Below are 15,320 nucleotides of genomic sequence, written 5' to 3' on the forward strand. Positions count from 1 at the left end.
TTTGTGCATAGACATAGCTTTTCAACATTACAATGTTGATCAAAATCTGTGCTAGTCAAACCCAGTCAATAATAACTGGCACAAACAATGAGATTTTGTGGGGAAATGACAGAATGTTAACAGTGGCATAGGTGAAAAGTCAAGGTTGATGGGTTTTTTGGCCTTCAAAGCATGATTCTGAGGTGGAAAAAAAGTTTTATATATATTTTGGGGGTGAGAGTGGGGGAGGAATTGTATTTTGCTTATGATCTCTTGGGTTATGTTGGAAATCAGACAAGATGACCATAATGATCACTTCTGGCCTTAAAATCTGTGAATTATTTCCTTTTCCTTTTTGCTATGAGAACATTATTTTTTGATAACTTTAGCAATGGTAAAAAAAATAAAAAAGAGTTTCCACTGCTCTCATGTGAATATACGTCTCTGGTGAATTTTACTGAGCATTTGTTTTCTCTGGTGTTCTACTACTCTGGAACTCAGAGGAGATGTATCATTCTGTTAGAAGGTTCTCCTCCTTGCTGTCTTTCCCAGAACCCAATGAGACTGGGCCATAGTGAATCAACAATTTCCCGGGTTTGCTTTGGTGAATGTAAAGTGCAGTATCCCTGAGGTAATATTAAGAAATCACTCACTCCCTTTTTTCACCAGAGAGACAGTTAGGGTCAGGTTTTCAGAAATGGGTTGTCTAAAATTCAGAAGAAAATTATTGTGCGTGCATAACAGAAATATGTACATATTTATTACTATGGCCTTTATATATACAGATGAAATGTTCTGTTTTGTTTTAGGAAAATACCACAGAGCAGATCTGAACTTCCCTGCCAATCTACCAAAACGAAGAGACGGCATCAAACATTTTGAATATGATCCTCCTTTATCATGCTGTGGTGTTTTCCAGTCTAGACTTGTAGGTAAGTTAAATATTATTCTAATAGGAATGAAAAGGGGTGGAAGAAAGACTTCTGTAATCTGTGAAAGCACATGCTGGCTTTGCCATAGGAATGCTTCCTGGCAGTGTAACTGGTAGAGTTCCTTTATGGGCAGCAGGAAAGGGACTTTGCTCTTTCATGTGGGAGCTGTACAGCAGGGTGGGGAACACAGCCAATTTCTTATGTAGTGCAAGAGCCAGCCTGCCACCTTATGGCAGGGAAGGGTCAGAGCAACACTGTACATTCTGCTTCTAATCTGAACCGGAGCAGTGAACTGTAGCCAGGGCTGGCTCCAGGCACCAGCGGAGGAAGCACATGCCTGGGGCGGCACATGCTAAGGGGTGGCTTTTTTTTTTCTGCTTTGGCAGTTTGGGCAGCAGTCCGAGTAGCTTTTATTTTTCCGCTTGGGGCGGCAAAAATGGTAAAGCTGGACCTGACTGTAGCATCTCTGTTGGCTGGCTAGAGTGGGGCAGGACATGCAGTTTCTTGGTCTGTAGATTGTGTGTGAGGAGTAGTTCATTGAGAGTATTTGACATTTGAGCTGTATTTGGTAGTCAGATTGAATACATCTATCCATGATGTGTTTCTGTTCCCTGCTTTGATGATTATAAATCTCATAAATAGGGTTGTGGTGCAAATACCTGTCTTTCTCTATCTACCATAAGTGTGTCTAAGTGCCTTTACAAATTTAAATATTTCTATGACCTGTTTTTCTAGTATTCACTTAACATTTCCTCTTCCCACAAATATTCCTGCTGGTACGCTTGTCCACTAGAATATTTGTTGAAAGTGAATTAAAAAAAGGAATGAGTGCATTCAAAGTCAGTTTATTATAAAGTTCAAACTAATATCTGTGGGAAATATTTTGCAGTAGTAATAATGATTGTAAAGAGCAACTCTCATGTGTATTGCAGGAGAAGCTCTGCTGGAGAAACAAGAGACAGTTAGCCATGTATACTGTTCCCCTGCCCTCCGCTGCATACAGACAGCTCAACACGTGCTAGAAGGTAGGTTAGCAAAATGGTTATGTTCTTATACCACACTGGACATTTCTGAGTCAATCTTCTTCTAAGCCAATGCGAGTGGAGCAGCTAAAATGCTGCAGAGCTTTTTGAAAATTTACTTTTGCCTTTTATCAGTGCTGACAGATACTTCTGTCTGGAACAAGGGCTTGGTGATACTGTGAGGAAGTAATAAAGTTTCCCCACTATAATAGTAAAATCGTGTTCAACTGAATTGTATCCAATAAAGTTAAAATGGAATCTAATGTTGTATAAGACAAAGACATTTCAGATTAAGTAGAATTTAACATATTGGCTAGACTCAAATTGTTAAATTTAACTCTTCCATGAATAATTTTGGTCATAAAATCAAGTGTTTCCATTACGCTGAGGGACAGGTACCCGGGGAAAGAAACCTGTAAGTTTCTCCTGGAAGTTTACCTTTGCTAACAAGAGGTTTGAGACTGCCACATTATTAAAAACTAGTCTTTTTGTTTTATAACGGGTGGCATTACAAAGGGGTAGAGGTGTACTTTCTTCTCCTCTCCCTGGGTTGCTAGCTTCAGGACTTTACCAAGTATTGTTTATGCATGTGGAGTAGGGTATCTAGGAGGACTGAGACTCCATGTAGTCAAGATTATGTGTACTTAATAGTCTTTGGTTTACATTATATTTTTACTTTGTTAATAAAATTATTACCAGGAATAAGGTGCCACGTGCAGTGAAAGGTTAAAGCTCTGAATGCACCTTTCCTTTTAAAAAAATCTCTTATTTATTGCAGGGCTTAAATTAGGACAAAAAATTAAAATCAGGGTAGAACCTGGACTCTTTGAATGGACGAAATGGGAGGTCAACAAAATAATTCCCTCTTTTATGGCACTGACAGAACTGATAGAGGCTACTTACAATATAGATCCCAGTTACAGGTAAATGCTGCATGTATCGTATGTTAATGTGTATTTCTGATACCTCTCTTGTTTTTGGCAATTCTTAAGTCTCACAAGACAGGGTTGCAAAAATGAATGATTCAGGATTTAGACCATTGACTTCAATGGACAGAGTGAGGGCTGAGTAAAGCCTATATTATTTGGCCCCAAGATAGGATGTGCCGATATATAGTTAGTTCTTTCACTACATAATTCACTGCTTTTTGGCAAGGTGACATACTAATGGGCAAATCATTCTTACATGTATACGGATGGGTGAGTGTGTGTGTAGGATCTGAATCCTGTTCCTATCGAAGTGAATGGTAGTGACTTCAAGTTTGGCTGATTATTTAAATATTTTAGACTCTCGTGATGGACATCCATATTTTTGTTTTTACTTTTAGCTAAAAACTATGAGCCATAATTTGTTAAGTGTGAAAAAATTCCTGTCATGTCACATTTCAGCCAAGAAAGAATTGTATTGTATTTTGATGGGGGGTTGGGGTCAAGTCCTTTCCTTGGTGCACAGCTCAAAATTGAGAGAGGATTTCAGAATTTGTCCCAATAGGGGCTGATCTCACATGATCCCGTAGCTACCAAAATTCGCACAGCTCCACATGTGAACGTCTCAACAGTGAGAAAAAGTCACCAATTTTCAACTAAGTCCCTCTAAACAGCAAGTGTAAGAGAGACAGAGCTCATGTCCTACATACCGCTGGAGCAGGGAGTTGTAGGAACCAGGGGCAGCCCAAAGGTCTTGGGGGAAGAGATGAACAGAAAGCAAGGTATCTTTCATTCTAATTGTATAGGTTGTCGGGATGTTAATGTTCCATTAAAATAGATTTCTGCATTAAATTCTGTGGTATTTTTTGTCTTGCTCAAAAATAATCACTGCACTCAGCAAAGTCCCTCTTTTTTGTCCCTGCCTTTCACAATGCAATTCTGTGGGATGGTGCAGGTTCTGAATGTTTGTAAACCACAGCAGAACAGGAAATGACACCAGGCATTGAATCTATTCTAGCCTCTTTTTTTTTGGTTCACAGTGCCATGCTGCATTATTCCCGCAGTGCACAGCCAAACCCAGAAAATCACTCGGTTAATAAACGTACCTAACTCTGGGCTTTTCCATGTGTGGACAAGTAAAAAAAGTGTTGTGTCCTTATGGTATTTCTCAACACAGAGCAAAATCCTTAGTTTAAGAGTGAGTGAATAGACAAACCCTTTCATTTTCCTAGGTTCAAAACTATTCACAGCAGAGTTACTACTTTTCCTAGTTTCTCACTTTCCATACAAACTCACTAATCTAAAATAAATAAATAAATCAATAAATCAGTTGATATAAGATTCCATAGAGACAGGCCATGATTGAAAATAGGTAAAGTGCTTAATGGGTGGAAGGGAAAACTATAAAGTGTTGCAACATTGGAGCCAGTCAGCATCTGAATAACCTAAACAAACTATAAATATGCATTTTGAACATCAGTGAAAACAGTATAGTGTCCTTCCCCAGGGTACTGGATAATAACATGAGAGATCTCCATGTTTCTAAAACAAAACTGTCTGTTTATTAAGAGAACTGTTTGTAAGATGCCACAACTGCAGATACCATTCTAGTCATATGTACGCAGACTGGCTTCCTGGTGCCTTTTCCAAAACCTTCTTTGCTGAAACCTGTGCTCCTTCCTCCAAATTTCATTCAGAAGTATAGCTCACATTTCTACTCTCTCTATCCCCACCCCACATGAATGATTATAAGAGGCTATTATTTCCTAGCTCCGGTCATCTGCCATAAATCAGCGTTAAAAAAGGTTAATTCCTGTCACATGGTCAGGGTCAAAATCCACTGTCTCCAGTAGCTACTGTTACCATATTCTCCCAATGCATGTAACTTTGCAACCCCATTCCTTCCAACTCCTTTGGCTCCTCCTGTCTTCAGCATTTTCACTATTATTTCTTTTGGGAAGAGCCATTGCACTTGTTTCTTTTCTATGTTTATGGCCAGGCCAACTGAGGTCTAAGCTTTGCTTTTTAACTCCATTACTGACTCTTGCTCAGTAATGCTGATCCTTGCTATCGATATATAGATATTGTATTCCTCAAATACTCCATCGCCATGGGGGCTATCCAAATCAGTAAACACTATCAAGGTTTCACATCACTCCTAGTACTGTTTGCATAAGATAGCATCTCTAGGTCACAGAAGAGTCAGTGAAGTCTGTAACCTTCCTGAAAGGACTGTGTTCAGTAGTGAGATTTCTGCAAAGTCACATAAGATATCTCTACCCACTGATTGACATTTAGATTATTTAAGTAAAAGTTGTGACCTTCTTCTGGTCAGGACCCTAATCACACCCCATCAGTGAAATTACTCAGTCTAACTTAAACTGATCACTAATGGCATTAAAGAAGCAGCATTGTCTAATGGATATGGTGCTGGACTGGGTGTTAGGGTACCTGGGTTCTGTTCCTGAATCAGCCACTGATCTGTTAGGCAAATCACTTAACCTCTCTCCTTCTGTTTCCTCTTTCACATTTTGTCTTTCTTGTCTATTTAGATTGCAAGCTACTTGGGGCAGGGACTGCTTCCACACATATCCAATATGTACAGTACCTACAGTATGGAGCTTTGGTCTCACTTGGTGTCTCTTGACACTACTGTAATACACAGAATGACCTACTATCAATGATCACACACTGAAAAATATCTGTATTCCTCACAGATTTTTAGTCACTATTTATTCCCTGCTTTCTGAATTGGTGCTTGGATTCTATGTTGAATGGGTCCCTGTAAAAGTAGAGGAGGAAGGCTTAACCATCTATCTATTTATTGTATCTCTTATTTAGTGATGGTCCCATGGTTTAAAAGCTCTGAGAACAGTCTGAAATTCACTTTTGTACTGTATGACAGGTATACTACAATAGCCCTACAATACATCAATCTACTTCCTACCTATTCACTGCTCATGTTGCATGCAGGTTTTAAATGGGTGAGATAAGATGATCAGATTCTGATCTTCTGTATGGTTGAAAGAAGTTAGCTGGTATAGTTTCCTGGAACACAGCCATTGCATGAGGCAGAGCAACATGTAGCTGTGCAGGTCTCCAGCTAACAGGAGAGGTGACTTTATAGAAGGAAATAATGAAGGAAATAAAAACTTTCCTTTGTCCATTTACTCTAGACTTGATGGCAGAACCCTAAATCTTTCAGGCCAGATCCTCAACTGTTTAGTGGAGATACGCTGATTTATAGCAGCTGAAGATCTGGCCCTTAATTTGTAAACACTATTTTTTACATGCAGGGAACACCTATAAGTAAAAGAAACTTTAAGGTCAGATCTTGAAGGCACAACTGCCCAAAATCCTAAAACTGGTACACTATTAATAAATATTCTCACTGGTCTTTATAAAGATTTATTTTGAAGTAAAAAGCAAAAAAGGATTGTTTAATTTGTTTTGTCAAAGCAGGCACAGGTAGGGATTTTTAAAGGGACACTCAAGCCAACGGGCCAAATCCTGGAATCAGCCATTTCATTGGTGTCAGTGGGAGTTCTGTATAGGTAAGAACTGAGTACGAACTTCAGGGTTTGGCTCAGTTTTTAAGCCTAAAATCCATCCTACAGGGACAATGATTTTTTTTAATGTTCTTGCCTGGAGGAGCCTATACTTGTATTTTTTTCCCCCAAACACAAGCATTTCTAGGGTATATTTCTTATAAACGGCATGATCCATTGTGAAGTTTACTAAGGGACAGATTCTGCTACCCTTATTCACATTGGATAGTGTCTTGTTCTGTGAGTTCCTCTGTTGGATTCAGTTGGATTACTTGCAGAGAAAGCTACTGTTTGGTGTGAGCTGAAGTACCATGCTTCAGATCAGTGCAGTCTCTGAGGTAGAGATGGTGTATCGGTACCAGTTTGTTTACTGACAATGTTGATAATGTGCCAGTATACAAATGTTACCTAGATGAGTGACTCCTCTGTGGATTTTATTATCAGATGTACTTTCCCACTTTCCTCCCTGGTGCCATCGGAAAGTTATGAAGAGTATGTAAGCAGATGCTCTGCAGTTGTAAAACAGATTGTCAGTGACTGCACAAGCAACGGTAAATATTTCACATTCTCGTGTTCAGCGCCTCATGTTTTCAATGGCAGGATCGGAAACAGCTTTGCCATATGAAATACATTTAGTATGGATGCTTGGTATTGCCCTGTCTTTGAGGTAGATTATTAAACATCATACTAAATTAATGTATCTATTACTTAAAATAGAAATAGGCAAGAGTAAACATAAGGCAGTGAAATACTCCATTGCTAAATCATATCATATATGCAGGGTCTTGGTTTGTCAGGATGTGACTTGATGCTGTAAGGCAGCTCCCTTTTATTTATTTATTTATTTGGAAAGCGTCATTTCCCCCCAGCAAATGCTTGCTCTCGTTAGCTGAATTGCATGAAACACACCAAACAGGATATTTACACCTGCCCAGTTTGTATGTCACCCAGCTCTGCAAAGATGAACAACACAAAAACAGCCAATAAGCATAACCAGCACACAGTGAATTGTAAAGTTACAGTCTTCTTTCTTCCTTCCTTTAAATATTTTGGTGTATCAGGTATCATCCTGATAGTGGGTCATGGCTCCTCCCTGGATTCCTTCACTCGACCTGTACTAGGGCTCCCAGCCAGAGACAGCAATGATTTTGCCTCATTGGTTAGAAAGGTAAGAAGTTTTTCCAACAGGAAGCTCTTGCCCACTGTTTTCTCCTTGGTATATTTTCAGGAAGGAACCTACTCAAGCAATGGGCTGTTTGTTCTCTCAGTTGCCCACTAACAAAAGTTACTCTCTGATTCTGCAGGGAGCTCTGTTCAGTAGTTCTAGCACACAAATGACTGTCAAGAGATGTGAGTTCTACCAGTCAATTGCCATGTGACCTTGGGCATATCATGTTCTCTCTGGTGAAGATTTTCAAAGGCACCATGGCACCAGATTCCCATTGAAAGTCACTGGGAGGTACACACCGAACTGCCAGGTGTGCCTTTGAAAATCTCCCCCTAAGTATCTTGGTTTGTCTGTCACTAAGATGGATAACCGTGTCCCCTTTGCATCTCCCAAGATGTTGTGCAGCCTACGTCAAGAAAGTACAGCTCCCATTTGGAAAAGTCAGTCCGTAAAGCGGTACAGTGGCGTAGCATGTTCACTATGTCTCAGTGAGCCCAAATCGTATTTGCTCAGTTTATGAATAAAAGAGTGATCTGTGCTGCCAGCACTAGAAGCTCATCCTGTGATCTGATGATCAACCTATGCTTTCTGGTTTGTACATAATCACTGGTAACAAAGATTCTGTAAGCCAAATTTTCCCTTCCATTATACCTGTTGCACTGGTGTTAGGGAGGGGAGAATTTGGTCAGCAGTGTGTTTATTACTGGTGATGATGCATGAGATAGAAAGAACATAGCTGGAAGAGCTTGTGGAGCTGACACAAGCTCCACTAGTGTCCAACAGATAGGACTCCCTCATGCTACCAATTCGTTTTAGGTCAAGTGGGACAATATCTTGATCTGTATTCCTAAAATGCTCTCAAGATGCACACCCCTGTTCCACAATGCAAACTGTTTAATTGTGCTGTACTTTCAGTCTATATGGTATGTCTCCCCCATTTCCAGTGTATTCAGGAAAGTTCTAATACAAAGTCCTGTTGAAATCTCTCTGTTTTTCCAGATACCTTCACTGGGCATGTGTTTCTGTGAAGAGCTTAAAGAGGAGAATAGATGGCAGATGATTAACCCACCAGTTAAGACGTTAACCCATGGATCAAATGCAGCATTTAATTGGAGAAATGGTATACTGGACAGTTAGAATCTATACTCATTCATTATATATTTCAAAAAAGAAGACGACAAATTTTTTCCTCCTGGCTCAACACAGGCCAATGGTCTGTCCAAAATATTTAGAACTTGGGGGAATTTTCCTCTACTACTTGTAAGAATTGTCAACGCACAGAAAGCACTTTTGAAGTTTTTGAGCCTGAGTTCTGTTTTTGTTACAGTGACTCAGAAGAAAAAACCTATTAACTGACATAAAAGTGAACGATAATTCATCCAGTGCTGAAGAATGAACTTTTAAAACTCTTTATTTAGACTAACATCTGTAATGATATATCTATATATCTATATATCATTACAGATGTTAGTCTAAATATATATATATATATATATCTGACTATAAGCCTTGTTGCTTGATGCATTCATGAAAACATATGGTATATCTTCAAGAACAAAGTACAATCAATAAAGAATTAGACATTTTGTTTCAGACAGGTGGACATTTTGTTTTCTTAAATGCTTCTACTTTATCCAGAGTATGAATGGACATGATGTATCATACAGACTATTTTCTTCTGATGCCTAATCAGGTTCCATCACAGGAGCTTTTCCATCAAGCGATTCTAACAATGCAAATATTGCATCATTGTTAATAAATGACTTGCTGAAAAAAAGTTTAAGAAAACTGGATGTATTGCCTCATTGTTGCTAAAAAAGACTGTACAATACATTGTCGTAATGGTGACAAGACCATGTTGTGGGTAATGCTATCTGCTGAAGGTTTCCTGAGATGACTGTCATGTGACAGAACCACACAGCTTGTTTCTTATTGTTTTACCCCCGGACCTGAGATGACAAGCTTATTGGTTGCTCACAAACCATGTACACCATTTCTATCAATTCCTTGTTTGTTTAAAGGGATACAGACCCAAACGCCAACAAACACTTCTTCAAAAGGTTCACATTGCCTCTTTAAACTATCTTCATCATAATGCCCTGACTATCCCATGTGAAACCAGGAGATTTTGTTTCAATGAGAAATAAATGAGGTCCCTATTCCTCTCTTATGTTGTCTGATATAGTTTTATTTTTCACTCTTAGACATGACTCAGTCTCTGTTTCCTCCTAAAGCTAAGCAAAATTTTTCAGACTAAACTTTTTTCCTTCAAAACAAACAAAACATATTTGGGTCAACTGAAACATTTCGCTAATTTGTGTTGAATTCAGCAAATTATGTTGGTTGAAAAAAATGAAAAATAATTTAAAAAACAATTTGTTTTGTCATTTTTAAGTTGGAACTTTAAAAAAATTACTTCAGTTTTATTTTTAAATAATTAAAAGGGTCAAAAAAGTTGAAATCCAAACAGAATGGTTGGGTTGATCCAAAACATTTTTTAACAGTTCAACAACCAAACCAAAAAAATCCATTATTTGCATAGCTCTGTTTCTTCCTTACATCTCACAAACCCTTAACATTGTCTCCATAGGCTTTGCAGCATACTCAGAAAGTCAATCTTTTTTTTTTAAGGCTTCTGGGGAGACAGAGGTATGGGGAAAATTCAACAAGATCATTGCAAAAATAGGTGCCAAACAGCCTGCTGAAATTAGATGGTCAGAGTGGTCATTAGAGGGACAGAAAAATATTTTCTATATTTAGGATTAGATTTTCACCGTGAGAAGTGCTGTGGGTGGGTTAGTGTCAACCTCTGGATAGTTCACTTTGATTTTCTGGTTTGGAGGAAGCTGTTGTTTATTTAATTTATTGATTGCCAAATGGCCGATGTTACTGTGGTGGGTCCCACACTTCTCCTTCATGTGGGGGAGTCAGGGTGCTGCTCCTTGCCCCTATTCTTGAGCATTGTGGGCTCTGGGTCCCAGCTCCTTCAGCTTTGCGGGCTGCTTACCCTCTTTCCCCTGGGGTACGGATTCCCTCAGTCTTCTGTGCTCAGGCAGGGTTTCCCTTCCCCGGTATGGTTTTCTAGCTAGCAACAACACTCCTCCAAACACTAGTCTACTCCTGCTCCTTCACCATGCAGAGGGGGGTTTATTAGGTCTTGGGCAGGGCCTAGGGTGACTAGATGTCCCGATTTTGTAGGGACAGTCCCGATATTTGGGTCTTTGTCTTTTATAGATACTTATTACCCCTCACCCCATCCCGATTTTTCACCCTTGCTATCTGGTCACCCTAGTGGGGCCTTAATTGACTCCAGGTGCCCCAATTACCCTGTAGTAACCTTTCCCTAGTCCCCAGGTACTAAGGCCCTGATCAACCTAGGGCTTAAATACTTTCCATCTACCACTCTCCTGCCCTGCTGTATCACAATTTTAAAATGTCATTGCACTTTTAAAAGTACACCCAATGCACCTAGCACCTGCACAGGTGCTTTTTAGTCTTGATCTGGACCCAAGGTCTTTCCCTTCAATTTTATATGTTGTAATCAGTCAACAATAGTACCCCACCAAGTAATCTTCTAGAACTTCTCCATCCAGACCTCACATGGACAGCTAACTGAGCGTGCAGCCTGACCTTGGATCCTACCAAGCCTGCTTCAATTTCTTCTCTTTGCTCTGTAGCCATATGCTCTGGTCTCCTGTCCCACCTCATATCCCACTTCACTTTTCCCTGCTATTATGGAAAAATGGCCAGGTCAGTCACCACAGCACATTTGTCCCCTCTACAAGCCCAGTGAATGGCCTTGGCTCACTGTCCTAGGGGAGAGGGAATTTGCAAGCCTCCCAAGCTTGGTTCAAGAAGGATGAACAAGGTATGGAGGCTTACCAAGATGTAACAAAAGTGAGTCAGAGCTGGAACAATAGCTGCGCTCTAAGTCCAGGCTGCAAGAGGGGTGGGTGGGATTTGTTCCTCAAGTGACACCTTGTAAGAGAGGAGTTGTGGAATGTTCCTTGTTTGGGGATACAGCCAAAAGAGTGCAGAGAGGAAGTTCATAAGATCCAACTCTGGTTTTTCCCTGTCACAAACATACCTGCCTGCAGGACGTTCGACTGGAACTAACAGCCATGGAGAAAGCAAAACTTGCTCAGTTTCTGAATTTTTTTAAATTGTAAATGATATATTTTTAAAATATATAATTATCTAGCAGTATGGTCTGTCTTGTAAAATACAGTGGAAATTTTTCTTTACCTATGTTGAAATAATTATGCTTTGCCCTTGTTTAGCCTCGCTCATGCAAGGATCTCAGGGCACACTACAGACATTGTCAGGTAGTTTGGGCTCATAAATAGGTTTTACTTTAAAAAAATAGAAAAGTTTAAAAGTCTTCCAACTCTGGAAAAACATAGCATCTTCTTACTCAACAAAACTGCTCTTTTGGTGACACCTGCTGACTATAAGGATGAAATAAATCTATTACATTTTATTCCTATTACCTCTGCACAGCTAATAGAGCTAAGAGATACCAAGTTGGAATCTATTCCTGTTTGTGTATCATTAACATAATTGTCCACTAAATTTCATCAGTTATACATGTACAAACCCCTTGACAGGTGTGGGGTGAGCCTGGGTTCCACAGGTGTCACTGAGAACACAATTTAAATATAATGGACTTGCACAGGTGTATTTGAAGGACGTATCTAACAGACCCTCTTGAGTCTCAGTTTCCAGCTGTGGTTGCAGGGTTGGCAATTTTATAAACAATTGTGTTATCTGTAAGTTGCATATACTTGATATGGAAATCAGTGAGGCATTAAACATGGAATCCAGAGGTGAAAGTTAGCCGATACGGTTCGGTATGGCATACCGGCAAGAGCCGGTACTCCGTGCTGGACTGGACCGGCTTCCCCAGGCCAGTGATTTAAAGGGCCTGGAGCTCCCAGCTACCGCTATAGCAGCGGAGCCCCAGGCCCTTTAAATTGCCGACAAAGCCCTGAATTCTGGGGTAGCGGCGGCAGCCGGGAGCCCCCGGGGTTCCATCAGCGATTTAAAGGGCCCAGGGCTCCGTTGCAGCCAGAAGCTCCTAACCCTTTAAATCACCGCCGGAGCTCTGGGCTGCCACCGTTACCCTAGGGTTCCACCAGTGAAGCTTGGGCAGAGATTTAAAGGGTCAATTTAGACCCCATCATTTTATATGTATAGTTGGGATTATGTTTTCCAATGTGCATTACTTTGCATTTATCAACACTGAATTTCATCTGCCATTTTGTTGCTCAGTCATCCAGTTTTGTGAGATCCCTTTGTAGCTCTTCGCAGTCTGCTTTGGGCTTAACTATCTTGAAAAATTTTTATCACCTGCATACTTTGTCACCTCACTGTTTACACATTTTTCCAGTGATCAATTGATAATTTCTTGTTTACATATAGGCAAAATAAAAAGTTTGAAGTAGAAAATGCAAACCAGTTCTTCTGGTCCTATGTAAGGGAGGTAAGTTGTAGTTGTTTGGGGCTTAATAATCCAGAACCTTGCACTTTCTGCAGCCATTTATACCTATGCAAGTGAGTCTAAAACATTATCCAGTCATACACACTCACTCACTTTGCACAGGTATAATCATCACACTAGGGGCAAAGCAGTGAGTCAGACCTTTGCCTATGTCTCCACTAAGATTTTGCTTAAAATCTTCCAGTAACAGTAGGAAATTTTAAGAAAAAGCTACATGTAGACAAAAGCTACATGCTGTGAGGAAAAAACCCTGTTGAGTGTGTTGACATTTATTTTACTTGCTTTCCTCCTCCATTATCCTCTCTTGGAAGGGGGATTGTGGGCAACAGCTGGGGAAGTCCATGGGCGTATAATCCCTGCTCGCGTGGTGGGAGGACCTGAAGCAGTGTAGAGGCACTAGGACCTCCATGGAGATAACTCTGGTGGAGCATCCAAGGTCTGCATGGTTTTCGAGAGTTGATGTAACCTGCTGCCAGTTCTGCAGTGTGTGGTGCCTGTGCATGTGCAAATCCTGCCCCATGCCCCTCCCCTCTTTGAATAACCAGGTGAGAACTCTGTAAGTGGGATTTTATTGAGTTTTCTGTACTCTCAGTGAAGAAATCCTACAGAGGGGATGATCTGCCCATAAGAATGTAATAAAGAAATTTTAAGGCCCCAATCCTGGAAGTATTTAAACAAGTAATTTTACTGATATGAATGGTCTTATATAAGTCAATAGGACTACTTATGTGCATAAGCATTTGCAGGATCTGGAACTAAGTCTATGTCTTGTTTAGGTTTCAGCTGAAATAATGGGGAAAAAAACTTTTCACCTTTAAATTCTTTATTGATTCTACAGGAAAATGTATACCTCAGAGGATTTAAAATCATCCTTTTGATTCATAGTGGGTACTTGTGTTGTAAATCTGTTCACGGACGCCCAGGAGTTTCAACCTTCATTCATTATCTAGTGAGGGCAAAAGCAGCTTGTTCCTAAATCTGTTTGATGCTAAGAAGATGCCATTTCCAGCCGTTCTTCTTCATCTTGCCACTTGAATGCTGGCAAACTGAATGAGTAATACACTAAATGGAAAATATATGAAGTATCATCTACTCTCCAGTGACAATACAGGCAAACAAGTCTGTCAAAATATCAGTCTAAAAACCAGTGAGCCGGATGCATATAAAATAGGATTTTGTAGTCTCATAGATTTAGTTGAGGAAATCATTGATTTATTATCTTCTTTGATATTCAGGATCAGGATGTAAATCATCTATTATGTCACTACAATAGAAGATATTTCATGAGTAACATAGTACAGCATAGGAGAATAACTGTGCCAATGAAAATAACTCCATAAGAGAGAGACTCTGTGTGTGTGTGTGTGTGTGTGTGTGTGTGTGTGTGTGTGTGTGTGTTTGTTTGTTTTGTGAATATATACTGTGACAAAGTTCCTCCTCTACCGTGGTGGGTCCTGCGCTTATTGGCTCACCTCAGTGATCTTCCCATTTGCTGGAACCCGTAGTCTGGGTCAACTCCTCCTCTGTCTGATCAGGAGTTGAGGGGTTTGGGGGGAACCTGGGCCCACCCTCTACTCCGGGTTCCAGCCCAGGGCCCTGTGGATTGCAGCTGTCTATAGTGCCTCCTGTAACAGCTGCATGACAGCTACAACTCCCTGGGCTACTTTCCCATGGCCTCCTCCAAACACCTTCTTTATCCTCACCACAGGACCTTCCTCCTGGTGTCTGATAACACTTGTACTCTTTAGTCCTCCAGCAGCTCTCACTCTCACTCTCACTCTCAGCTGCTTGTACCTCTTGCTCCCAGGTCCTCTCATCAGGCCACGTCCAGACTAGGTATTAAAATCGATTTTAGATACGCAACTTCAGCTACAGGAATAACGTAGCTGAAGTCGAATTTCTAAAATCGAGGTACTCACCAGTCTGGACGGCGCGGCATCGATGTCCGCGGCTCTCCGTGTCGATTCCGGAACTCCGTTCGGATTGATGGAGTTCCGGAATCGATGTAAGCGCGCTCGGGGATCGATACACCACGTCCAGACTAGACGCGATATATCGATCCCCGAGCAATCGATTTTAACCCGCCGATGCCGCGGGTTAGTCTGGACGTGGGCACACACACCACAAACTGAAGTGAGCTTTTTAAACCCAGGTGCCCTGATTAGCCTGCCTTGATTGGCTGCAGGTGTTCTAATCAGCCTGTCTGCCTTAACTGGTTCTAGCAGGTTCCTGATTACTCTAATGC

At 40.6% G+C, this 15,320-nt stretch overlaps 1 protein-coding gene across 2 annotated transcripts in view; it reads left to right on the forward strand.

The window, feature by feature from the left end:
- The window catches only part of UBASH3A (ubiquitin associated and SH3 domain containing A), a 50,341-nt gene extending 40,596 nt beyond the window's left edge, over positions 1-9,745 (forward strand). The window contains exons 10-15 of one of the 2 annotated variants that reach the window (XM_050936582.1): positions 789-911; positions 1,844-1,936; positions 2,712-2,856; positions 6,852-6,958; positions 7,469-7,575; positions 8,575-9,745. In XM_050936582.1, coding sequence (XP_050792539.1) covers positions 789-911; positions 1,844-1,936; positions 2,712-2,856; positions 6,852-6,958; positions 7,469-7,575; positions 8,575-8,712 — 713 coding nt within the window. In that variant the 3' untranslated portion in view covers positions 8,713-9,745. The other variant, XM_050936583.1, reaches the window with a different exon arrangement.
- Positions 9,746-15,320: the final 5,575 nt, after the last annotated feature.

This window comes from Gopherus flavomarginatus, chromosome 1, assembly GCF_025201925.1.
Source record: "Gopherus flavomarginatus isolate rGopFla2 chromosome 1, rGopFla2.mat.asm, whole genome shotgun sequence".
Taxonomy (NCBI): domain Eukaryota; kingdom Metazoa; phylum Chordata; order Testudines; family Testudinidae; genus Gopherus; species Gopherus flavomarginatus.